The 25412-nt window shown below is 34.0% G+C and overlaps 5 protein-coding genes across 7 annotated transcripts; 4 read left to right on the top strand and 1 right to left on the bottom strand.

The window, feature by feature from the left end:
- Positions 1 to 2672: 2672 nt before the first annotated feature.
- LOC109338601 (putative ER lumen protein-retaining receptor C28H8.4) lies at positions 2673 to 6236 on the top strand. Its single transcript, XM_019575876.1, has 6 exons — positions 2673 to 2976; positions 3899 to 4098; positions 4995 to 5135; positions 5271 to 5351; positions 5662 to 5786; positions 5869 to 6236. Exons 1-6 carry the CDS (start codon positions 2754 to 2756, stop codon positions 5915 to 5917), a joined length of 819 nt encoding a protein of 272 aa, XP_019431421.1. The 5' UTR covers positions 2673 to 2753; the 3' UTR covers positions 5918 to 6236.
- Positions 6237 to 7056: 820 nt separating this feature from the next.
- Positions 7057 to 9536, bottom strand: LOC109338600 (putative HVA22-like protein g). 3 transcript variants are annotated; one of them, XM_019575874.1, is made up of 8 exons: positions 9390 to 9535; positions 8836 to 8876; positions 8628 to 8726; positions 8464 to 8520; positions 8287 to 8350; positions 7980 to 8189; positions 7520 to 7615; positions 7057 to 7468 (listed from the first exon to the last, which is right to left on the bottom strand). In XM_019575874.1, exons 2-8 carry the CDS (start codon positions 8865 to 8867, stop codon positions 7304 to 7306), a joined length of 723 nt encoding a protein of 240 aa, XP_019431419.1. In that variant the 5' UTR covers positions 8868 to 8876; positions 9390 to 9535; the 3' UTR covers positions 7057 to 7303. The 3 variants fall into 3 exon arrangements, with proteins under 3 accessions (XP_019431419.1, XP_019431418.1, XP_019431417.1); XM_019575873.1 differs by having other exon boundaries at positions 7057 to 7615; positions 8836 to 8880; positions 9398 to 9536; XM_019575872.1 differs by having other exon boundaries at positions 7057 to 7615.
- A 2572-nt stretch (positions 9537 to 12108) lies between these two features.
- On the top strand, positions 12109 to 14798 carry LOC109338598 (probable diphthine methyl ester synthase). The gene is made up of 6 exons (XM_019575871.1): positions 12109 to 12403; positions 12510 to 12634; positions 12716 to 12945; positions 13370 to 13409; positions 13611 to 13702; positions 14381 to 14798. The coding sequence occupies exons 1-6, from the start codon at positions 12254 to 12256 to the stop codon at positions 14566 to 14568; spliced, it is 825 nt and encodes a 274-aa protein (XP_019431416.1). The 5' UTR covers positions 12109 to 12253; the 3' UTR covers positions 14569 to 14798.
- A 1763-nt stretch (positions 14799 to 16561) lies between these two features.
- LOC109338602 (endoglucanase 10-like) lies at positions 16562 to 20492 on the top strand. The gene is made up of 6 exons (XM_019575877.1): positions 16562 to 17090; positions 17723 to 18006; positions 18370 to 18807; positions 19136 to 19283; positions 19770 to 19936; positions 20032 to 20492. Exons 1-6 carry the CDS (start codon positions 16871 to 16873, stop codon positions 20362 to 20364), a joined length of 1590 nt encoding a protein of 529 aa, XP_019431422.1. The 5' UTR covers positions 16562 to 16870; the 3' UTR covers positions 20365 to 20492.
- Positions 20493 to 21763: 1271 nt separating this feature from the next.
- On the top strand, positions 21764 to 24967 carry LOC109338603 (endoglucanase 2-like). The gene is made up of 6 exons (XM_019575878.1): positions 21764 to 21980; positions 22281 to 22564; positions 23094 to 23531; positions 23747 to 23894; positions 24338 to 24504; positions 24600 to 24967. The coding sequence occupies exons 1-6, from the start codon at positions 21779 to 21781 to the stop codon at positions 24930 to 24932; spliced, it is 1572 nt and encodes a 523-aa protein (XP_019431423.1). The 5' UTR covers positions 21764 to 21778; the 3' UTR covers positions 24933 to 24967.
- Positions 24968 to 25412: the final 445 nt, after the last annotated feature.

The raw sequence follows: 25412 nt of genomic DNA, 5'->3' as shown, positions 1-25412 counted from the left end.
ATTCAGAAGCAAAATGACCATAATTTCTGCACTTGTAACATTGCAGTTTCTTTTTGTCAAATTTCTTTCTGCCATCTGCATTTTTGGTAAACCCTTTTGAGTCAATTTCCTTTCCTGATTTCCCCTGGATATCAGGTTTTCTTCCAGTGAGTCCTTGCTCATTGGACCTCCACTTGTTATTGCCTCTCTTCTCTTACTCCACTGGTTTTGAGGCTTCTTGGTGAATCTAGCTTGTAATGCTTGATCACCAAGCTTCTCTGGATTTCTTTCCTTCAATCTCAACTCATGAGATTCTAGAGATGCTTGTAACTCCTCAATCTTGAGTTCTTCCAAGTTCTTGGATTCCTCAATTGCAACAACTATGTGATCATATTTGCAAGTGAGTGTTCTAAGCACCTTCTCCACTAGGCTCTTCTCCTTCAGTACTTTGCCACATGACCTCATTTGATTAGAAAGAGCCAAAATCTTGGTCATGTATTCAGCCACTGAATAACCATCCTCCATCTGCAGGAGCTCATATTACCTTCTGAGCTGCTGCAACTTGACCTTCTTGATCTTGGCCATTCCTTCATAGCTCTTCTCTAGACAATCCCAAGCTTGTTTGGCAGTTTCAGCACCATTGATCTTCTCATAGTTGGCTCCATCAACACATTGATGCAGAAGAAAAAGAGCTTTACAATCTCTCTTTTTGGCTTCTTTATAGATTGTCCTCTAAGCTTCAGTGGCCCCTTCTCCAATCTCTTGATAGCCCTGTTGGACTACTTCAAACACTTCTTGAAATCCAAAGATAGCCTTCATTTGATTGCTCCATCGATCATAATTCTTGTCATCCAAGATGGGAAGTGTTAATGAGAATCCTCCATTGCTTGTCATCACTGCTACACCTTGCTTCTGCTGATCACGTAGATGCACACACACAGGTCCCTTAGGAAGATTCACACAGAATCTACACGCACAAAGCTGCTGATACCACTGTTGGAAGAAGAGGAGAAACAGAAGAAGAACAGAGGAGGAAGAACAAAGAAGAAGAAAGAAGAAGAAAATGAAGAAATTAACAAGAAGAGTTCAATGAATATTAGTGTATTGCTTTGATCAATGAAGAGAAGAATGATTCAGTTTTTACAATGCATATGACTTACTATTTATAGCAATGATCAACTAACTAACAACCTAAAAATAGTAAGTTCCATCAACTAACAAAACTGAATTACCAAACAAGAATTAACAAAACCCTTATACTTCAAGAGCAACTCGCTTATCCATTTCATCATAGAACTCCAAGACATCAATAATTTGCACAACCTCCAAACAACCATCGGTCAAACAAATTAACCAGAGAGTGGCAACGAGACGAAGAAATTAGTTTTTGACTTTGGGTTGTGTATAAACATATATATAAGGAGAGAATAAGCAAGTCGAGTTTTAGAATGAAAAAGGTTAGAGCTTGAAGAATGATGATTAGTTAGGGCAAATATAATTATTTGGGTTCAAAGTGAGAAGCCCTTAAGAAGAAAAAAACCTACAAATATGAGTTTCCACATATGAACTCGTTCGATTGTAAGTTGATTATTAAAATGTGGGTGTATCTTAAAATGTTGGACCCATAATTTTCCAAAAATCTCATAATACTCATAATTTTGATTTTCCTTTCATTCTTCTATCATTTCTTATCTTACGTTTTCATTCTGTCAAATCCCAATAACCTCATTTTGTTCATTCTTCAAAATACATTACCTTCTTCACATAGGGAAGTTCTAACAACCAAAGGAAGTGCCACCTTATAGCTTGGGATAAAATTTGTTCACCAAAAGATTACTAGGGCCTTGACTTCTAGAAGATTAGATCATCCAATGAAGTATTTCACTATGAAGTTGATTAACATTCCTAATGCTTTTGTTGTGAGGCTCCTTGAAGGCAAACATAGTTGTAGAGATGCTTATGGTTAGTGGAGTGATTTATAAAAAGAAAATCTTAGCATTAGGGTTGGATTGACATTTTAATGTTTAATTAAATAAAAGATTAGGTATTCTAAAAATTAAAAAATATATTTCATTTTATATAAATTATTTTGGTTATAACATACCTTAATCAATATACACATACTCCATTTTCATGAAAATGGGAGTAGAGTCTATTTAATCATCACATTGAATATTGCATTATAGGCTAAAATTAAAAATTATGAAAAATGATAAACTCAACTAGTTCTAAATCATTCATGATAACTATTCACATTGCCCCACTATTCCTCTTCATATAAAATTAGAGTGGGATATGTTTTTTTATACGTAGGAGTATGACATTTTTTTTTTTTTTTGGTATAATTAAGGATTTTTATTCACTTTATGGTTAATGAGCTATCTCTTTTGAGATTTGTGGCTGCACATTCCAACAAATCTTGTTTTCACGAATTGAACACTTAAACTTTTAATCATGTTGAAAATCTAACAGAACTTTATACAACTAGACCAATGGTGGTAGAAAGCATGACATGTTTGTAAGTGAGGTAGGTGCACCAAAATTGAGATGGGTAGAACCGTGGAGAAAATAAGGAACCCAGCCGTCACATAAGATGCACGTGTAACAAACGTGTCCCCTACAAAGCAAACTCAAAGTTCAAACCCCTTTCACTTTCACTTTCACTTTCACTTTCACTTTCAACTCTACTCCTACTTTGCTTTTATTCATTCATTCCAATTTCCAACACACAACACATTCATATCCTTAATCACAATACAACCTCACTGGAAAAAATGAAAGGAACTAAGAGGCCAATCTACGCCGTCACAACATGGCTTCGCCGGCAACCACCCAAGATGAAGGCTTTTCTCGCCTTGCTTTCTGGGATTACGGCGTTGCTGTTCATCAGAATGGTGGTTCACGACCACGACAATCTCTTCGTTGCTGCTGAGGCTGTTCATGCATTAGGAATCTCTGTCCTCATTTTCAAGCTCTCCAAGGATAAAACTTGTTCTGGTTCGCATTTTACATATTTACTTATACATTATGTTGAAAAAGCACGTGTTTTTCTATTTTGAGATTGGAAAAGTTATGTCTTTTATGTTATTTCATTTGTAGAACATAGCTGTTCAAGTACCTTGAGTTTTATTACCTCCATTCTTTTAAGTTGCAGCACTAAAGAAACTAGTTAATCCCTCTATTTTTATTAAACTAATGTATCATTTGCCTAATTTGTCATTTATCTCTATGATATTTATAATCATCAATTATAAATATTAATCAAATACAAGTGTAGTTCTAAAAATAGTAGTAATTATGTTGTATTGATTTTCTGGAGAGTACTAAAAACAAACAAATCTTTTTCCCTAAAAAGATGATTAGTTACAGGAATGGAGGTAATATAAAACAGTGAGGAAAATATCGGATTCAGTAAATGAAATGCAGTAATGTTTCAGGTTGTTATCAGTTATATCACTCAATTTTAAAGACAGTAAATTTACTCTCCAGATATAACACATGCAATGTGTATGTGAAAGTGAGATTAAATGTTGGGACATATTAGACTAAAGAAGATTAATAAATAATGGATTAGAGAGAAAGTTAAGGTAACACTTGACTACCGTTGAAAAAAGATGGTAGAATCTTTGAGCTTATGTGAAGAGATGTAAAAACTTTTCATCAAAGAGAGGGTAGATTAACCACCATAGAGAAAAACTATTGGCAAAACCATTTTTCGAGGATTTAGATGTAAAGGGCTTGTCTTAATGATTCATGATGAGACAATATGATGTTGTCCGATTCATGTACTCGTCCCTCGTTAATTTTTTGACTCCCAGTACAGCCTGAAAAGTAATGAGAAGCTAATCATTTTTTATCTACTTATCTTTATATTTGTGTATAAAAACTGGTTTTCACATTATATTTTAAATCTTTGCAGGACTTTCACTTAAATCGCAGGAACTGACAGCATTGTTTTTAGCTGTCAGACTTTATTGCAGTTTTGTCATGGAATATGATATACACACCATACTTGATTTGGCAACATTGGCGACGACCCTTTGGGTTATTTATATGATACGCTTCAAACTGAAGGCCAGTTATATGGTTGCTAAGGATAACCTTCCCATATACTATGTGGTAAGTCCTTTGTCCCGTTTAAAAGGTTTGCATCTGCTTGTCTTGCTCACCATGTGATACTCTTCATTTAACCTCAGGTTCCACCATCCTGTTAAGCATATCTCACTTTTTCAGGTTGAAATTTACAGTATCATTAACTGAAAAACTGAAGTCAATCTAAACAAGTTTTTGCAGCAAACTTTTGGAGTATGATTGTGTTAGAAACAGTTTAGGAGCTTCTAGTATTTATAAAGGAAAATGTTTATCTCACCCAAAAATGAGATGTAAGATGGTTTAGAGAAGAGACATAGGAAGATTTCAGAGGAAATGATAAATGTGAAAGGATGTGAGAGATAGAAAGTAAGGTGTGAATGGTGAGGTAAGAGTAAAGAGTGTAGAAATATAAAGGTCCGTTTATAAAATTATATTGCCTGTATATGGTTTGCATTACTTATTTGATGTTGCTCCAGTATTCCCTTCCCTTTCAAAGTAGTATGGTTTGTATTTTCTGTAATGCACGAAAGCTTGTCTGGCTTGATTACTTGTTAAAAATAAATCGCCTAATTTCTGACTGCGAGGAACGTGATTTTGGAGTAGTGGTAATGCTTGAAGAATCAAATTTTGAATCCTCAAAGTCGATTCAAGATAAAAATCATGTCAATCTTATCATATTGTTAATATCGACCCCATTTTCCCCTAGACCCATGAATATCTGAGATGAGAATGTCTCAGTTACATACACAAGAAACTAATGTTAGCTCTGAAATGAAAATACTTTTGTCATACGAACTGAGATATTTTGCCTTCCACCTCTCTAAATAAACCGAGGATTCAGTTGCTCCAAGTATGCAGTACTACTGAGTTTTATTAGAAGCAATAAAAACTTGTTGATAAAATTTTCTTTTTCTGAACTGCAGGTGGTACCTTGTGCCGTGCTGTCCTTGCTTATTCATCCAACAACTCGGCATCAAATTGTTAACAGGGTTCTCTGGGCATTTTGTGTTTATCTTGAAGCTGTATCTGTTCTCCCTCAGCTGCGAGTCATGCAGAATGCTAAGGTCTCTTGGAGATAAATTTCTCCACATTACCTTTTTTTCCGTAGCATTTAATCGTTTGACATCTTTTATTATGATGTATCTTGGTATTTGATATTCCTTTGCCAATTGTAGTTAATGCTTAATTTCAACTTTCAGATTGTTGAACCATTTACAGCACACTATGTTTTTGCCCTTGGAGTTGCAAGGTTCTTGAGTTGTGCACATTGGGTCCTCCAGGTTTGTCGCGAATTTTAACTCGGAAGATGTTTTTATTATCTAATTCTTGAAATGCTTAAAAGATATTATAACGATACTTCGTGAATTTACTGTATATATAAAACTTCCATATTTCATTCATTGGGTTATGTATATTTCATCAGAAATCTTTGCTCTGCATTTTCTGCATGACACTCCTAGTTTAAACTATGTTCTCAATTCTATGGAAATTCATCGCTTCAAAGAGGAGCTGATGAATTTCGGCGTCAATACCTTTGGCTTGCCAGATATATTTTCTGACCATTGAAACCTTCTATGTTGTCTTTCTCAGGTAATAGATACTCGTGGACGCCTACTAACAGCTTTGGGTTATGGATTGTGGCCTTCTATGGTACTTCTATCAGAAATTGTCCAAACTTTCATCCTGGCAGATTTTTGCTACTACTACGTCAAGAGGTAAATGATAAATTTTCCGTTACGTTGCAATACACATCTTAAAACATTCGTCAACTTTCCGACATTTTTTTCTTGGCTACAGCATTGTTGGCGGACAACTTGTTCTTCGGCTTCCTTCAGGAGTTGTGTAACTTTAGCAATCATTTTCAGATCCCTGAAGTTGGAAGTTCCTTGAGGAATTACATCTCGGGATAGCTAAAGAAGTTTTGATATGTTTTCTCCCTGAGATCAATAGGTTAATGGAGCTTGGTATGTAATACTTATGTAACTTAAAAGATAATTTACTTTCTATTTCAACAGTTCAAGTTGGTATTGGTAATTGTCTGATATCAAATGTCTTATAAATATTCACTATCTTAGAAGTATCTTCTAACTTGATTATATCTGTTGAAGCTACAGAATGAATAGTACATGTTTTAGCATGCCTTATAAATATTCACCACCCATCATGGACATATTAGTCTTTTGAGTGAAGACTTGTAATTTAAACTGGTGCTGTGAAATATTCGTCCTGTGATGAAGAGGGAGAATACGGCGTTGAACAAAGAGAATAAAATATCTTTTTATATCATGAGATAAGTAATTTCCATCGATCACTCATATTACGAAATGTCCTATTTTTGTTGCAGAAAATGATTAAATAGGACATATATGATAGACAGTGCTATACATCGTATCTAAAATGGTGTTAGAGTAAGACACGTCATCATAATAATTCATAAATGTAAAACTTGAATTCCAATTCAAGACTCCAACTAACTAATTCATCGCCATCATTCATCAACTGCTTCAAAATGACACATGTGTTTGTTGCATCACTAACTTCCAATAGTTTCACCTCATAGAATTGATCTTTCAAATAATAGTTGAACTTCTACCTTTGAACTTGTACAATATCAAATGAGACCTTACCCCGAATCGAACCAAGTTCTTGTTTATGGCATTAGCTAAAGAATTTTAATAATAAATCTTACAAGAATATAAATTTAATGTATTGGGATTTTTTTATTTCAGATAAGTTGCCTATTTTAGTCACTTCAGGCTTCAATCAGTTAAAATTCATGATTTTTTCACTTCATTTCAAGATATTGGTTTATTAATTTTTAATATATAGTAACAATATATTTCACACTCTTCTTAATTATATATAATTTATTGCATACTAATTACTATATAAGTGTTTTCATTTTATTCTGTAACCATATTAAAAAAATAAGACTACAATCAAAAGAATAATAAAAGCACTTTTTAAAATAACAGAATAAAAAACAAGTAAAATCAATTTTCCTCTTCAAAACAAGAAATATGGAAGTAACATTTTTCCTCTCTAACAAGCCCAACTATACAACTTACAAATCAGCCAATGCATTACCCTACAGAATCGGAGTCTGATAAAACTGAGGACAAGTGATTCAGTAAAGTTTTAAAACAGTTCAATGCTCATCATTGTCCTACCACCCCAATTTTTCTAGCTAAAATTTGAAAATATTGAAGCCCCAAGTCTAATTGATTTCAGTTTATTGAGTTTTTTTTAGTCTACCACCTATAATGGCATTGCTTTCTTCCATTGAAGGAGGATTCGCATTTTTATTTGCAGCAGAGGATGAAGGTAGTGCTGCATCAATCTGCATTGGCTCTGTCTCTCCCGGTGCAGATTGGTTGGTTGACTGAGGTGTAGGATCAGTCTTCTGAGTACTACTTAAACCGGCTACAGAGGAAGCTGGTTTAGGTACTTTCTGGTGCTGACTTGAAGATGAAGTAGAAGGAGGATCATCAGCTTGTTGGTTATTGACAGATGCAGGTTGACGGACCCTAACAGCCGGTCGTTGCTGCGATTTGAAGAGACAATGTTTTTAAATGAGTAGAAACTAGGCAGAATGAAAGGATATGACATAAAGATGCATCAAAGAAAAATCACAACAAATATTCAATTTAATAACCAATCAAATCAAATATTGATATAAAGATATAGGTTAGTTAATCAACACTGATGTTATTTTCAATCCAGGCATAAGTTTCTTTGTGTATGGAAAAATTTATCATCCTAGAGTACTCATTTGAGCTGAATTCTGTGCAAAAATGCACCTGTAGATGCACTTAAGGAGCACAATCAAAGTCTGAAGGAATTTAAGTACAGGTATGCTAGACCTCAAATATAAAATTAAAACACGCGAACACGCTCCAATGAACTACCTGAGCAGGTCGAGGCGCTGGTGTTGATTGGGCAGCAACATACTGCAAAATGTCAAATATTCTAGTCTGGCCATAACTTGCAGCTCTTTGCCAATACAAAACTGCAATATCTCCTGCTCTTGTCCTCAGTTCCAACAAGCTGCGATCAATTTCTGGTTCATGTTGTGCAACATAGGGTCTAAAGAACGAATCGTACACATATGTTGTTCCCTAGCACAGGGAAAATAATATTCAATTTAACTGTCAAATGGAAGAGAAGCAAATAGCACTATATGATCATATTTCATTCCATTAAACAAATTTATACCTTCGTTTTAGGATACCACAGATATATAAAAAATGCCAACTTAGCTTCGCTGTACATTGGAACCCTTCAAGAAGAGGAAACTCAAATGAAGTAAGAAGTATGAAAAATACTATATTTTTTCAGTAACAAAAAAAACGATTTAGCGTTATTTTCAGACATAAAAGATATATCATCTACCATGATATAAAAGTATCACCAATTCGCTCGCACACTGTCAAAACAGCCACCAAAATCCTGTAACACAAGGTGAAAAGAAATTCGGAATCGGTCTTTAGCACCAGCTACTTGTAATTTAAGTTTAGCAATTAGCATATAAGATGAATGTGCAAATTAAGTAATACCAATACTGGCACCAAAATCGAAGTTGCTCGATTTCTGGCTTATTCCTTTCAACTACTTTATAGCATTCATAAGCTGGATATGCATATCCAAGAACCATCCTGCCAACACATAAATGGAAAAAAAAAAATTACTAAATTTTAAAAATTATGGCATAATCAAATCATATAAATAATATTACAAAATTGAAATTGGATAAAACAAGCATACATGAGTGCCCGAGTAAGAAAGGATCCTATCATTTTGTATCCCTGCCATAGAGAGAAAAGATAAACAGTTAAACTAAACAGCATAACTTCAAATAAACTGAAACAGAAGAATAATCATGCAATACAAAAATAAAGTTTATTTTTCCATTCTTTTTTTAATGGAAGAAAACATAGTAAAGCGTGAACATGCACAACCAAAACCAATCAGAATCCCAGGTAATTGTATTAATTTTTTTTGGTATTTTCAATAATTAATTTAATGAATAATCATGTTCTTAGTAAACAGATACATGTTTATGCAGGTTTCATTATGAGGAAACATGCAATATATGAGAAAATTAGGGTAATTAAGTTTGTGGAATGAAATTGGAACTAAGTAACATGAAATAAGTTTGATGATAAATAGAAACTCAAATCCAAAAGGTTCGATGTTGATTTTAAGCATATAATTAAACAGGGTTTAATAATAATGAAGTAAAGGAGATAGATTAATTAAATGAAGAGATAGTAAATTAAAATGAATGAAGAAAGAGATAGAGAAATGAAAATACGTACTTAGTGTTTGAGCGAAATAGCACCGCCAACGGTTACGATGACGGTACAGAGAGAAAGAACGAGAGAAGAAGAAGAAGAAGAAGAACGAAGGTGGAAGAGAAAGAGATAAGCGAAATAAAGAATAGGAAGTGGAGGCGTTTAAAATGTTGTTCCATTTGTATTCCCATTCCATTTTGGTTAGTTTGGGATTTGGATTTTAAGAGAAGAAAAAATAAAGATAAGACATGTGAATATGAAATACACTTATAAGATAACTTATAAGCCTTATATTTCTCTTAGTTACCTTCTAAACAAAATCAACTACCAAATTAAAGTAATGGTTAGGATAAGATTTACTATGAGCTTTTATTAAGAAGAAAATATATAGAAGGTAATAGGAAAAAAGTAAATGATATGAAAAAGTTGTCATTTAAATATAATTTATGACACTTTCACCTTAAGTGTATAAGGGAAGAGATGAATCTTTTCGATTCAACATGGATCATCTGTCTTCAACAATATCCTATTTTTTGTGTCTCAAACTAATCATATATTAATACGTGAATAAAATAAAAAATTTAAAAGTAAAACATAATAAAATGTAGTACTCTAATTGACTTAAAACATGAAATGAAATACTATTTGAGACTTGTGATTTCCATTTCTCTCCCATTCTCCATACCCTCTGCTTTGTAGTTGCCTCACCACCAAGGTCAACCACATATTGGGTACTAGTTTGAATCCTACATTATTTAGTAAGTTAGATACAATCTTTAGTTGATAATTAAATAATATATACAAGAGCAAGAATGAGCCAATTTTAGAAGTTGGACATTGTATGTTTTTTGGGTTGGGTATCTCAAATACACTAATATTCTGTTTGGGATTTGTATTTTTAAGTGGAAAAACAAAAAGAAAATAGTTCAGAACCATTATACTTTAAGTCTTTTATTTTCCTTCTATTCCTTCAAGTATGTGAATAATTGTCTAAGAACTGGCACACATCACCACAAATGGTTGTATCTAAAAATTGTCCATTTTTACTTTTGTTGCTACATCACTAAAATTGTCAAAGTCACTTCCAAAACTATACTTTTATTGGAGGATTGATATTGGAGAGGTAATGTATCAAGGGTTTGAGTAGTATTTACACTCTAAAAAACACCATTATTATCATCTTGAACTATTTCACTCGGAGGAGAGTAGAAAATATCAACATGTTCTAATAGTGGAAGTCATCTTCAATCACCAATTTTGTGATATTATTATGATGATCCCAAAACATATCACTTTGAAGATAATGATAGTAGGTAGAGGTAAGTATTTCATTAATTAAATCATTTAACATCTCATGTAATATGAATACACAATCAATCCCAAATAATAACACGCTAGTTATTATAAAATTAGTTTATATTAAACATTTTAATATACACTATTATTATAATTTAATAATGACACAAACTTAATATATAATTCAATAAAATTATTATTATATGTTAACGAGGAGAAATCAAGTTACTTCAAGAGTAACTTTAAAGAGTTACTTCAAGAGTTACTCCAAATTTCCATCATTCTTTCTCCTTGTCATCCCCTTCATGCCATATTCAGTAATCACAAGTGATATTTTCCACGGTGGAAATTTATTTTGTATACTCATCATTGTCCTACCACCCCAATTTTTCTAGCTAAAATTTGAAAATATTTTCCAAAGTTATTAAAACCGTACCGTACCGACCGGTACAACCGGTGAACCGGTCCCCTAACCGGTACGGTACAGGTGTTGAACCGGTCAAGTATCAAACCGGTCAAAAACCGGTCCAAACTGGTCAAAACTGGTGAACCGACTGGTATTTTACTAAACCGGTCAGTTTATACACATGTATTTTTTTTTTTTAAAAAAAACTTAAAATCCCATTACAAGGATGACCCTTCTTAACACTTCAAGACACATGCTTCCACGACATACTTAGATTACATGTTTTGGTTCCTAACATTCGTGTGTAATCTCAGTACTGTCTGAAGATATGATTTGGTAGAAAAGTATAATATTCATATAAGACAATTTTGTCTCCTTGATGTTAAATGTTAAAACTCTAAATTTATTTGTTTTATAGAGTGAGTTGTGAAGTTATGTCATTTATTTATATTTTGTGGTTGTTAAGTGATACTTTTGGATTGATATATGTTTTTTAATTTAGACTTTGAATTTGTTAAAGACTTAAAGTTGTTTATTTATGTGATTTTGAGTAGATTATAAATATGAATTATAAATTGGAGTACCTACCTATTTTAAATTTTGTTGTTATAGGTTTATATATATATAAATATAAGTAGGCATGTCCGGTTTAACCGGCATGCGGTTTAATTACTGAACCACTGGTTGAACCACTGTACCACTATACCAGTACCCTGACCGGTTTGATAACCGGTACGGTTTTAACAACACTGGGATAAAGAGAATGAATGGAGTATGAGGTTTTATGATATGTAACTTTCACATGATTTTTAAAATAAAGATTGTGTGCCTTTAGATTATAATAGAATGATGAGTGAAGATTTGGAGTAACTCTTTAAAGTTATTCTTGAAGTAACTAGATCTCTGCCCTATGTTAATATTGGAATGAGTAAAAACCATACATATATAGACCAAAAAAATAAAACATAAAACTTATTATTTTTTCATGAGAAGGTTGGGCTGAAGAAGACGGACCCCATTGGATTAGGGTCCAACTTGTAACACTTACTCACTTTGGACTCAAACCCCCGCATCAACTTCTGAACACACTACTACACCGTCACCTCCATTCCAACGCCACAAACGCCTCCACCAGCCACCGTGACTCGTAGCCGTGCTGCCACCATCGAAGGAAAACGGGAACACCATGCTCTACATAATCGGTTTAGGATTGGGTGACGAAAAAGACATCACAATAAGAGGTTTAGAAGCTATAAGAAGCTGCACCAATGTTTACATGGAAGCTTACACTTCTCTCCTTTCCTTTGGTCTTTCATCTAATGGTCTTTCAAATCTTGTTAGTACCATTCTCATTTCATTTCATTTCATTTTCTTTTCTTTTTACTCTTCGTTTTTTCTTTTCACTTATTGTTTCTCTATTCCACTTTTGTTTTATCTTATAGGAAAGTTTATACGGTAAATCGATTATTCTCGCGGATAGAGAAATGGTAGAAGAAAAATCTGATGATATTCTTTCTGAAGCTCATCATTCTCATGTTGCTTTTCTTGTTGTTGGAGACCCTTTTGGGTATGTTTTTTTTTTCTTTTCATTTTCAAGTTTTTTTTTTCTGTTGCTGATTTAACTATATATGTGTCTATATATATATAGGGCTACTACTCACACTGATCTAGTTGTTCGAGCGAAGAAATTGGGGATTGATGTGAAGATAGTACACAATGTCTCTGTGATGAATGCTATTGGAATTTGTGGTCTGCAATTGTATCGTTATGGAGAAACTGTTTCGATACCGTTCTTCACTGACACTTGGAGACCTGATAGCTTTTACGAGAAGATTCAAACCAATCGAAACATGGGTCTCCACACATTGTGTTTGTTAGGTGTTATTCTCAATCCATGCTTTAAATTACTGCTTCTATGTTGTAACAATTGTTTGTGCTTATATATGTCGAACTTACTTTTACTTAGATGATAAATTTAACAGTAGATGTGTGTTCTGCACCCAACTTGGTGTGTTCATATCAATAGTCCTCCGTTCTTATTATCATGCTGAAATGCTGTAGTTTAATACAGCTACTAGAATAAAGTAGTGTGATTATGTCGTAAGCGCTTGTTGATGCATATGTTGGTTAGCTGATAGTAACTAAAAACTTATTTATTACATTTTTGCAGTGGAATACCGAAGTCTAGAATATCATATAAATATGTAAAAGACAGTTGGCAAAAACTAATTTATACAAATAAGCTCTTTCTGATTGTTTATTGATAAAACTTAATCTAATTTTCAGTTTGTGATGATTACAGATATTCGTGTGAAGGAGCCCACACTGGAATCTCTAGCAAGGTTGGTTTTAATAGTTGTCTTTTTTGGGTTGCTAACTTAGTTTTTTAACCAATGTGTGGGGGTGTTGAAGTTCTCTGGCAGTTTTATGTGTCATGGCTTATAGTGATTATTTCTTATTAGATGATTTTCAGTTTTTCACTATATATGCCTATACCTTGTTTTGTTTATCTTTATTTTGTCCATTTGTTTGTATATTTTCAGAGGAAGGAAAATCTATGAACCACCCAGGTATATGACAATAAACACAGCCATTGAGCAGCTCCTGGAGATTGAGCAAGCGCGTCAAGAATCTGGTTAGTTCCTGGAGCATTTCATTTACACCACTCTCTAGTCAATGGTATCAAGTGTATGTTATATACTTCATTGTACTAATGTTCAAAGATATAAACCTTTTGAAATTTGACCTGGGTTGTGCTTATTTGCTTAAAACATATGGTATCAAAGACAGTAACAGCATTTTAAGAATATTATGCTAGCATACCAGTGGTAGAACTTCATTCTCACCAAAACATGTGAACCAGTTCTCATTCCCAAAGATTCACTGTTCCGATAGATTTTCCGAATGTTGCCTTTGTCATCTACTAACTAGGTTACTAGCTTGTCCTGAAATATGATAATTAGTTTTGAGTAATTATATTTGAAATGTACTTATTTTAACTTTAGCTGTTACTTTTCTTAGTTTTATAATCATTGATTATGTATCCTAATTTGGTCCTTCCGCTGAGTGTAATCACTTGCTTTAGATTTTTGTCATGCTAAAATGCTTTGCTTTTCAAAGATTGTTTGGGCTGTTGATATGGATGAATCATTTCCATGTTTCTGGTCCATTTTACTTTGCCCTGTACTTGAGTATTTGCTGATTAGGAGCCAATCCTCACTGTGATGAGTTCATATTCTTGTCATTTGGACTTCTGTTTCTCATAACTCGTCAGAGATATAACTATGAAGTTTCCTTCCACTTTGCTATGCAGCTTACGGGGAAGATACTGAGTGTGTTGGGTTTGCTCGCCTCGGAAGTGAAGATCAGATGATAGTAGCTGGAACAATGAAACAGTTGCAGACAATTGATTTCGGAGCACCTTTGCACTGCCTTGTGATAACGGGCAAGACCCATCCATTGGAGGAAGAAATGCTGGATTTTTACAGATGCAGGACATAGTTACTTACTATACTACATCAATATTCAAGACAACAAGACCATTTTGTTAACAAACAGGTCCATTGTGTACTAGATGGAGTTAAATTATCTGTAATTCAATAGAGGCATGGACACTAGTTCATTTGTACCACACCAGTGCTTAACAACATAAATATTTTGGTTTTTTCTATGCTGATGTTTTTGAATGAAGTCTTTAATACAACAAAATGTTTGGCAAATTTGCCATTGAACTGGTAGTTTTTTATATAATATCCTCTATTTGTGCAAGAAACAGTTGCTGGTAATTTCATTCATTTAACACTTCCAAATGGAAAATATATGAGAGTAATGCAATTGATGGAGGTAACTTGTATTGGGCAGCCCCATGCATATATATAGTATAATTTTGTCTCTCTCCGACCAATCAAATATTATTATATGTAATACTTTTAACATTAAAAGTCAATTTAATTTTTATTCGATATATATTTGTCAAAATCATATTAGTGGTATTAGATTAAGTACAGGGAAATGAGGTACAAAATCTTAATTTAGATTAATCATGCAAACTCTGAAAGCAGATTAACTTGAATTTATTTTGATCTTAATGTATATATATTGTCATTAGGTCATGGGTATGATTATGATGTATTTCTATTTCAGGAAGAAAGGGATCAAAGATAGAAGATTACTTCAACATGCGATTGTGGATTAATTACCTTGCAATTTAGATTTCATAATTGCTTAACCATACATGTTTAAAGTGAACATCACATGTATGCTAAATGTAATGGCAAGAATGCTATAAAACCATAACAAGGGAAAAGTTTTCTATCTATAAAACATGTGATGCATCTTACAAGTTACAACTATGTTTGCGGAAATATATGAACTAAAAAGGAGAATAATTATATTTTTTTGAAAAAAACTTAGATGGAAACATATACGTCACGTCATATTTAGACATAAATATAATTATGTTTTTTAATGCTATCATTTATGACTAAATTTTAATTAAAATAAATTATTGATGGGTTGGTAATATCATTTATTTCTCTATTTTTTTCCGTTCTATAATCCAGAGGCTAAAAAATGTCACCATCAATACACATAATTATTAATTAAAAAGTTCATCTCATTCAACCCCTTCTAGAGATCTTTTCAGCTGACAGTTGTCAAGTCTAAGGTCCAAATCAACGATTTAATTATTTTTTATGACATAAAGTATTATCTTATTTCCAAATTAAATATGTAGAGCTCGTATAAAATATGTAGTATATAGTATTGCATATACCTCAACATATTCCAACCATATAACTTTTATGCAATTGCATGTACAACCAGTGCAGTCAATTGGATTCATTATATTAACAATTTGCATTATGATGCTTTTTTGTTTCGGGAAGAAAGGGATCAAAGATGGGTAGATGTGAAGACAACTTTCAATACTATTTTTTTTCTCTCATGATAGTATCACTCAATAGTCAATTGTATAATCGAAAAGCTAAAATAATTATGAATGTTTAATTGAAGGTTAAGTGAAAATGAATGGCTTATGGTAGTTGAGTTGTTTTGTATAAGATGAATGGTCCTTTTCACTCAAACCACTCCATGTTCCAAATCAAAATAAAGTGCAGTGTTGGTTAAGGAGTGTACACTTGTTATCCCACATTTATCATAATTTCATATGTCATGATTTTGTGATCGGTTAGGAAATTAGTTAAAATTAGATTTTAACTTAAATATATTTTTCTCAATCATTGACAAATTCATAACACGTGGATTGACACTAAATGTGAGACAACATATGTGCATCATTGGTCTAGTTGTGCAAGGCCTCACTGAAACCCAAATTTGAGAATTTGATTCATGAGAGCGATACTTGTTGAGAGATACAATAACGAAACCTGAAATGAATTAGTTTCTTATCCAAAAATTGAGAGAAAACTTTGGTAGTAAAAAACAAAACATGCCCACCGACTCCCTCATCTAGTCATTTCACTTTTATACCCTCAAAAACCCACCGACACAATTCTTTCACCAGGGGTACCCTCGTCATTTAAAAACGAAAGACAAGAACCCGATCAACAGAACCTAACTCGAAGCATAGATAGAGATATTCTCCCGCGAGAATATCATCACTCTCGTCGCCAGCATTTCTTATTTCGGGTCGGGTCGGGTAAAAAACCAGTGATACTGATCCATCTTCATTCTCAACCGTTTCCATAGATTCAAACATTTTATCCATTGATCTGTAACTGAAGTTAGTAATGAGAAATTAATAAGTAACAGATCTTGTGTTATCTGAAGCACATTTTGAAGAATGGGAGAAAAATCGAGATCGAAAGGAGGTTGTTGTGGTTGGTTTATTGCTATTGTGATTCTAGCTGTTGTTGTAGCTGCGGTTGTTTATACCGTTAAGGTTAAGATTCATCACTCTCATAGTGATAAACCTGCTCCAGTTCCTGGTCCACCTGGTGCAGTTCAACAAAAATATTCTTCTGCTCTTAAAACTTCATTGCAGTTCTTAGACATTCAGAAGTGTATAGTTCTTTTACTTTGTATGAATTTTAATGTGTTTTGTTACTAGTATTCATGTGTTGTTGTGACTGCTTTATTTTTCGATTAGAAACAAATGTATTAGTGAGAAAGTTTGGATAGTATCTGTTAAAGAACATGTGGTAGAATATTGAGTTTTAAGTGGTTTGAACATTTTTTGGGGAAATAGTGGAGTAGATCAGGTGGAGGGTACATGATTTTGAATTTCAGTTTCGGAAAATGTGGTTGATGTAGCTGCAATTGCGGCTGCGATATTGTTGTAGAGACTCCAAAAACGCCATGTTGTGGCTGGAGTTGTAGTTGCGAAGTGCAATTTAAAACAATGGTGTCATTTGATCCATGTAATAGACAAATCAAAATATGCTTTGTAGATTTATTGGCTTGGATAGCTAAATCTGTAAAGGTATGATAGAGAGATACCAAGAGACGTTGATGGATGACGGTTTCGGGCTTTTGTTATTTATTACTTATCCTTTTCAGCTTCTAATAAATATTTTTTTATATATGGTATGCTATTGCAGTTTTGCTAGATATGGTTAGACCTTTTAGGCATAGTTTCTGTTATATCTAATTCTCTATGTGCTGGTTGAATTAACAATCATATTTTCTCATGCAGCCGGAAAGTTAGTCGACAATAAAATACCTTGGAGAGGGGATTCAGCTCTTAAGGATGGAAGCCAAGCCAGTTTGGATCTATCAAAAGGACTGTATGATGCTGGGGATAACATGAAGTTTGGTTTTCCCATGGCTTTTACTGCTACTGTGTTATCATGGAGCATTCTCGAATACGGAGATCAAATGGATCATGTTGGACAGTTGGGGCCAGCGCAAGATTCGCTCAAGTGGATCACTGATTTTCTCATCAATGCTCACCCTTCTGAAAATACTCTTTATATTCAGGTTATTTAACTTTACAATTGCAATTGGATGCCAGTTTTAATATGCATGTTAGTTAGTTGTGCATGCATAAATACAAATATATTATCTCTTCTCTTTTTACAAGTGCCTATACAATCTGGACACTCCATAATTTTTGGAAGAGAAGAGATAATATAAATATCTTATCTCTTCTCTTCACTTTAGCCTTTGCCTTTTTGGCACCTGGACTGTCAAGCTTTTCAACAACCTATTTTTTGGTAAACCTTTCTAACCAGTTTCATTTTCTAAATCGGGGTTGGAGCAGGTGGGCGATCCTGCTGTAGACCACGGCTGTTGGCAAAGACCTGAAGCCATGACTGAGAAGCGGCCACTTATACAGAGAAGGTGGGCGATCCTGCTGTAGACCACGCCTGTTGGCAAAGACCTGAAGACATGACCGAGATGCGGCCACTTATACAGGTAAACACATCTTGTCCTGGATCAGACATTGCAGCTGAAACTGCAGCAGCCATGGCCTCAGCATCTTTGGTCTTTAAAAAGGCTGATTCTACATATTCAAGCACTCTCCTCAAGCATGCAAAACAGTTGTTTACTTTTGCTGACAATAATAGAGGATCTTATAGTGAGAATATACCGGAAGTTGCTACATATTATAACTCAACTGGATATGGCGATGAGCTTTTATGGGCAGCTAGCTGGCTCTATCATGCTACAGGTGATAATTCATACCTCAAGTATGTGACTGGCCAAAATGGAGACGATTATGCTAATTGGGGTAGTCCAACCTGGTTCTCTTGGGACAACAAGCTTGCGGGAACTCAGGTGTGTTTCTCTTATTAAGAATTGGTCAATCTTTTTTCTAATTTCTAAATTATAATTTTTAATTACTGAAGGCAATCACTAATGTTATATATGTTGCTATAGAAAATTGCATTTTAGATTTTGCTTGCAAGTTGCAACCTACAGGTTGCACCTAGAAGTCAAAAGAACCTATTTACTTAAATTTCCATCTTTCTGAACAGAGTTGAGCTAAATCAATAGTCTCGTGACTTCCACTTATTGTGGATGATGTTTCTAGTTATCTTTATATTACAAAGCTGATTTTGTCTTCATACATATTTTCATTAATAAATATGTCTTCTTGGTGCAGGTTCTGTTATCCAGATTAAGCTTCTTTAAGGGAAAGGACATTTCAAATGCATATAGCTCTGGCCTCCAAAATTACAGAAAAACAGCTGATGCTGTAATGTGTGGCCTTCTTCCAGATTCTCCTACAGCCACAAAAAGCAGAACAGATAGTAATGTTCCCTTTCACATCTTAATTTAATAGTGTTGTTAAATGCCTGAAATTCCGCAAGAGGATTAGTTCTGCTTGTTTCTCAGTCTGATCAGGATTCTTTTCATGTAATTTCATCATCTTGTAAAAAAATGGCAGTGTACTCCACATGTCTCCTATGATTGTGTGAGCCTAAGAAGGGACAAATGTAGGCAATCTTATACCATGATCAGAGAGTTAGTTTCCTCTATCAGGACCTATTGTGGTTACTAGAGAGCAACATTACCCATTGCAGCAAGGCTAAACTTCTAGGACATTTGAGTTTCTAATTTTTAATTAGCTAAATTGATTTATCGCCGGATATCAAATTATTAACATGTTGACTAATTATTGACATTTTGATTATCAATTGTCCTGGATCAGTGAACACATTTTTAAAAAATATAAACTATTGAGATTGATTTTTAGAATTCTACTAATTAGTTTTTTCTTTCTTTCTTGAATACAGGTGGTCTTATATGGGTCAGTCAATGGAATTCTTTGCAGCATTCTGTTGCTTCTGCATTTTTAGCTGTTCTATACAGTGATTATATGCTTACAACACAGACTCCAAAACTGAAATGTGGTTCAGATTCCTTTAGACCATCAGATCTTCGAGACTTCGCCAAATCCCAGGTATCCATAACTCATCGATTATTATTTGCACAAATTATTATTATCGGGTTATCCATGCCCATAATCGATATTAAAAATACATGTAATGCTTCCAGGCTGATTATGTATTGGGCAAGAATCCTATGAAAATGAGTTTTCTAGTGGGATATGGAGATAAGTTCCCAGAGTTTGTGCATCATAGGGGAGCTTCAATTCCTATGGATTCAACAGCTAACTGCAAAGATGGTTTCAAGTGGCTTGATTCAACTGATCCAAATCCCAATGTAGCTACTGGAGCACTTGTTGGTGGACCATTCTTAAATGAGACTTTCATTGATTCAAGGAACAATTCAATGCAAACAGAACCAACCACATATAACAGTGCCATCATAGTTGGCCTCTTATCAAGTTTAGTCACCACTTCTTCTGCAGTGCAATCTTTTACATAAGCTGTAGCTTCTTCCTCCCCAATCCTCAATTCCTCATATTATGTTTTGTTCTTTATGTAGATTTTTATTCATTTCCTATTCCTTTCCCCTAATCTTTATTATTAAATATAAATTTCTCCCCATGAAAATTGTTCCTGTCATATGCTATGTCATTTTAGATTTCATAATTGCATAACCTTATGAGTTTAAAGTGAACATCACACGTATACAAACTAAAATAATAAGAATGCTATAAAACAAAAACAAATCTGTAAAACATGTGATTCATCTTACAAGTTACAAGTAATATTTTGTTATGTTTGTACATGTTACAACCAATATTGTGTTATTTTGCGCAAGCTACTACCAATTTATGAACTAAAAGGAGAATTTCTCTAATGATAGAAAAAAAATGATAATATTCCTTCTATATGAACCAATATATGAAAATTTCTCTAATGATAGAAAAATGGTAATACATGAACCAATATATGAATAATACTGAAGGATGTGAAGCCAACTTCAATACTAATTTTTCCTCATGGTAGTTTCACTCAATTGTATAATCTAAAAGCTAAAATAATTATGGCAATCAATGTTTAAATTAAAGGTTAAGTGAAAATGAGGGATAAAATCTGCTGTCTTACAAAGTTGTGTCAATCGATCTGTATTTGGTTGAAAAAATATATTTATGTTAAAAGTTAATAATTAAATATTTTTTGTAACCGTTCATTGGCATGTGTTTGGACACTAGATGCATACCCAAAAAATGGAAGAGGGATCCTCTCCATTAGCAAGTACTTCAATTTACTTGTATTTTGAATGACAAAAATGTTATTTTATCATACTTAAAATGATAGATATATCATTACGTGTTCAATTTTGTTCAATTTTCTTTGGTTTTTTTAAGTACTTGCCTCACTCCATTAGATCCATACTCCTGAAAATGAATGGCTATGGAAGTTTGAATTATGAAAGATGAAAGACAAAGTGTCTTTCTCACTCAAACCAGTCAACGGCCAACATAAAAAAACATGGCCACCGACGAACTCATCTCTTCACTCCCTCATTTCACCTTTTCACCCTAAAAAACCCGCCGACACAGTACTTTCTCCGAGGGTACCCTCGTCATTTAACAAACGAAACACAGAATCCCAAAAAGGAACCAGAATCTAACTCAAAGAATATATAAATATATATATATATATTATATATATATTCTCCCGCGAGAATATCATCTTTCTCGTCGACACCACTTTTTCTTCTTTTGAATCGGGTCGGATTTAAAACCCGTTATATAGATCCATATTCATTCTCCACAATTTCCACTGTACCACTATTTTATACATCAATGTCAAGTTAGCAATGAGAAATTAATAATAACTAATTATATAAAATATTCATCTTTTGTTTTTTTTGAAGCACATTTTGAAGAATGGGAGAAAAATCGATATCAAAAGGACGGTGTTGCAGTTGGTTTATTACCATTGCGATTCTAGCTATCGTGGAGGGTGCGGTTGTTTATACTGTTAAGATGATGATTGGTTACTCTGATAAGCCTATTCCACTTGGCATCATTCAACAAAATTATTCCTCTGCTCTTAAAACTTCAATGCAGTTCTTCAACATTCAGAAATGTATGCTTGCTTTATTTTTCACGCTTTTTAATGTATTTTGTTATTACTATTCATGCCTTGTTGTGAAAAATACCTTGTAGGCTTAGTTTCTGTTGTATCTAATTCTGAATGTGCTGTATAAGAGCGCATCTTCGGTCTCAGACCTACAATTTGTGTCACTGCATATGTCATGTGATTGGTTTAGTGTCGTCGGATAAATAATTACTAATTAAACTGATGACACATATAGTAACACAAATTGTGGGATTGCAGATATGCTCATGTGTCGTATGAGTTAACTATCATATTTTTCTGATGCAGCTGGGAAGTTAGTCGACAACAAAATACCTTGGAGAGGGGATTCAGGTCTTAAGGATGGAATCCAAGCAAGTTTGGATCTATCAAAAGGACTGTATGATGCTGGGGATAATATGAAGTTTGGTTTTCCCATGGCTTTTACTGCTACTGTGTTATCGTGGAGCATTCTCGAATATGGAGATCAAATGGATCGTGTTGGACAGTTGGAGCCAGCGCAAGATTCGCTCAAGTGGATCACGGATTTTCTCATCAATGCTCACCCTGCTGAGAATACTCTTTATATTCAGGTTAGACAATCTGGATACTCCAAGACTTTTGGAATGTTTGATATGGTTAAACTACATCTTTTGTTTTTATTTTGTATTTTTGGGTAGGCAAAGGTGTTTTTGTTTTAACGGGGATGGGGGAGATCGCAGTTCTTGAGGTTTGAACCCTGATGAGCACGCTTAATTTCCCACTGGACTACCAACTGAGCCGACTCTTGGGGACAAGTACGTCTATTAATTTCGACCCATTAAAAGTGTTAATGTCAGGGAAGGCTAGGATATTAGATAACTGATCTAGTTTAGGAAAGTCAATTGATTTGGGATTTTCTCTAGACTTTACTTTATAATTTTTATAAAATGTCATTGATCTTTTTCGTTTTAGATATAGTTGTATGTGCATGGTGACTGAATATCACATAATTATTCTCTGTTTTCTTTATGATCATTCACTTTAGCCTTAGCCTTTTTGGCACCAGGGCTCAATCTTTTCAACAACCTATTTTTTGGTAAACTTTCTAACCAGTTTCATTTTCTGAAACCATCCGAGAAGGTGGGCGATCCTGCTGTAGACCACGCCTGTTGGCAAAGACCTGAAGACATGACCGAGATGCGGCCACTTATACAGGTAAACACATCTTGTCCTGGATCAGACATTGCAGCTGAAACTGCAGCAGCCATGGCCTCAGCATCTTTGGTCTTTAAAAAGGCTGATTCTACATATTCAAGCACTCTCCTCAAGCATGCAAAACAGTTGTTTACTTTTGCTGACAAGAATAGAGGATCTTATAGTGAGAATATACCTGAAGTTGCTACATATTATAACTCAACTGGATATGGCGATGAACTTTTATGGGCAGCTAGCTGGCTCTATCATGCTACAGGTGATGATTCATACCTTGAGTATGTGACTGGCCCAAATGGAGAAGATTATGCTAATTGGGGTAGTCCAACCTGGTTCTGTTGGGACAGCAAGCATGCTGCAACTCAAGTATGTTTCTCTTAACAATCGCTCAATCTTTTTTCTAGTTTCAATTTATGATTTGTAATAACTGAAGTCAATCAGTAATGTTATATATGAGCTAAATCAAGAGTCTGGTGACTTCCACTTATTCTGCATGATGTTTCTAGTTATATTTATATTATTACAAAGCTGACTTTGTTTTCATACATATTTTCTTTCATAAATATGCCTTCTTGGTGCAGGTATTGTTATCTAGATTAAGCTTCTTTAAAGGAAGGGACATTTCAAATGCATATAGCTCTGGCCTCCAAAATTACAGAAAAACAGCTGAAGCTGTAATGTGTGGCCTTCTTCCAGATTCTCCGACAGCCACAAAAAGCAGAACCGAAAGTAATGTTCCCCTTCAAGCTATATGACTAGGCACTTGCATAATTTATTCATTTCCTTTTCTGCTTCCACATTTCATTTTTCACATGTCAATTAAATAGTTGTTAAATGCCTGAAATTTGGCAAGTAAGAGGATGAGTTCGTCAGGATTCTTTTCATGTAATTTTATCATCTTGTGAAAAAATGGCAGTGTAGTCCACATGTCTCCTATGATTGTGGAGGCCTAAGGAGGGACAAATATACCAAATCTTATTACCATTGCAGGTAGGCTGAACCTATAGGAAACTCGAGATTCTAATTTCTAATCGGCTAAATTGATTAATCGTCAGATATGAAATTATTGAAATATTGATCATCATTGGTCTTGAATAAACACATTTTTTAAAATCTAAACTATTGGGATTGATTTTCGAATTCTACTAATTACTTTTTTTCCCTTGTATAAGGTGGTCTTATATGGGTCAGCGAATGGAGTTCTTTGCAGCATCCCATTGCTTCTGCATTTCTAGCTGTTCTATACAGTGACTATATGCTTACAACTCAGACTCCACAACTGAAATGTGGTTCAGATTCCTTTAGACCATCAGATCTTCGAAATTTTGCCAAATCTCAGGTACGCATAATTCATCGATTATTATATGCACAGATTATTATTATAGGGTGATCCACTTCCATAATCCATATGAAAAATATATGTAATGCTTCCAGGCTGATTATGTATTGGGCAAGAATCCTATGAAAATGAGTTTTCTAGTGGGATATGGAGATAAGTTCCCAGAGTTTGTGCATCATAGGGGAGCTTCAATTCCTATGGATTCAACAGCTAACTGCAAAGATGGTTTCAAGTGGCTTGACTCAACTGATCCAAATCCCAATGTAGCTACTGGAGCACTTGTTGGTGGACCATTCTTAAATGAGACTTTCATTGATTCAAGGAACAATTTAATGCAAACAGAACCAACCACATATAACAATGCCATATTAGTTGGCCTCTTATCAAGTTTAGTCACCACTTCCTCTGCAGTTCAATCATTTACCTAACCTGTAGCTTCTTGCTGAATGGGGATCAACTGTCCCATTTTTTACGTCTCATCGTGTCCTGAGTCAATTGAAAGTTGACACCTACTTGAAAAGAAAAATAAAAAATAACATTTTTATACTATTTGATGTGATATGATTGGTTTTGGACATAGAGATAGAAAATTTTGGAGACAGAGGATCGTGGTTCCTTCTTCCTTCCCAACCTCAATTCCTCTTATGATGATATATTATGCTATATGTACATTTTTACTCTTTTTCTAATCCTGAGAAATGAAGTGTTAAGAACATAGAACATTATTAGAGAATTAGGAATAAGGAAGAATAGGAATATAGATGTTAGTTTCTGTTTAGTTGTTAAGCAAATAACAGAAAGGTAGTTTAACTCTCTTCCATGTAATGTTCATTCTATTGATGATGACCACTTGAGATTATCATAATAAGAGAACATAGATTCAGTTTCTCATTCTCTCTTTATGAATA

This window comes from Lupinus angustifolius, unplaced genomic scaffold (assembly GCF_001865875.1).
Source record: "Lupinus angustifolius cultivar Tanjil unplaced genomic scaffold, LupAngTanjil_v1.0 Scaffold_30_5, whole genome shotgun sequence".
In the NCBI taxonomy this organism is placed as follows: domain Eukaryota; kingdom Viridiplantae; phylum Streptophyta; class Magnoliopsida; order Fabales; family Fabaceae; genus Lupinus; species Lupinus angustifolius.
Note: the sequence above shows the minus strand (reverse complement) of the source record. Positions and strands in the feature narration are given on the sequence as shown.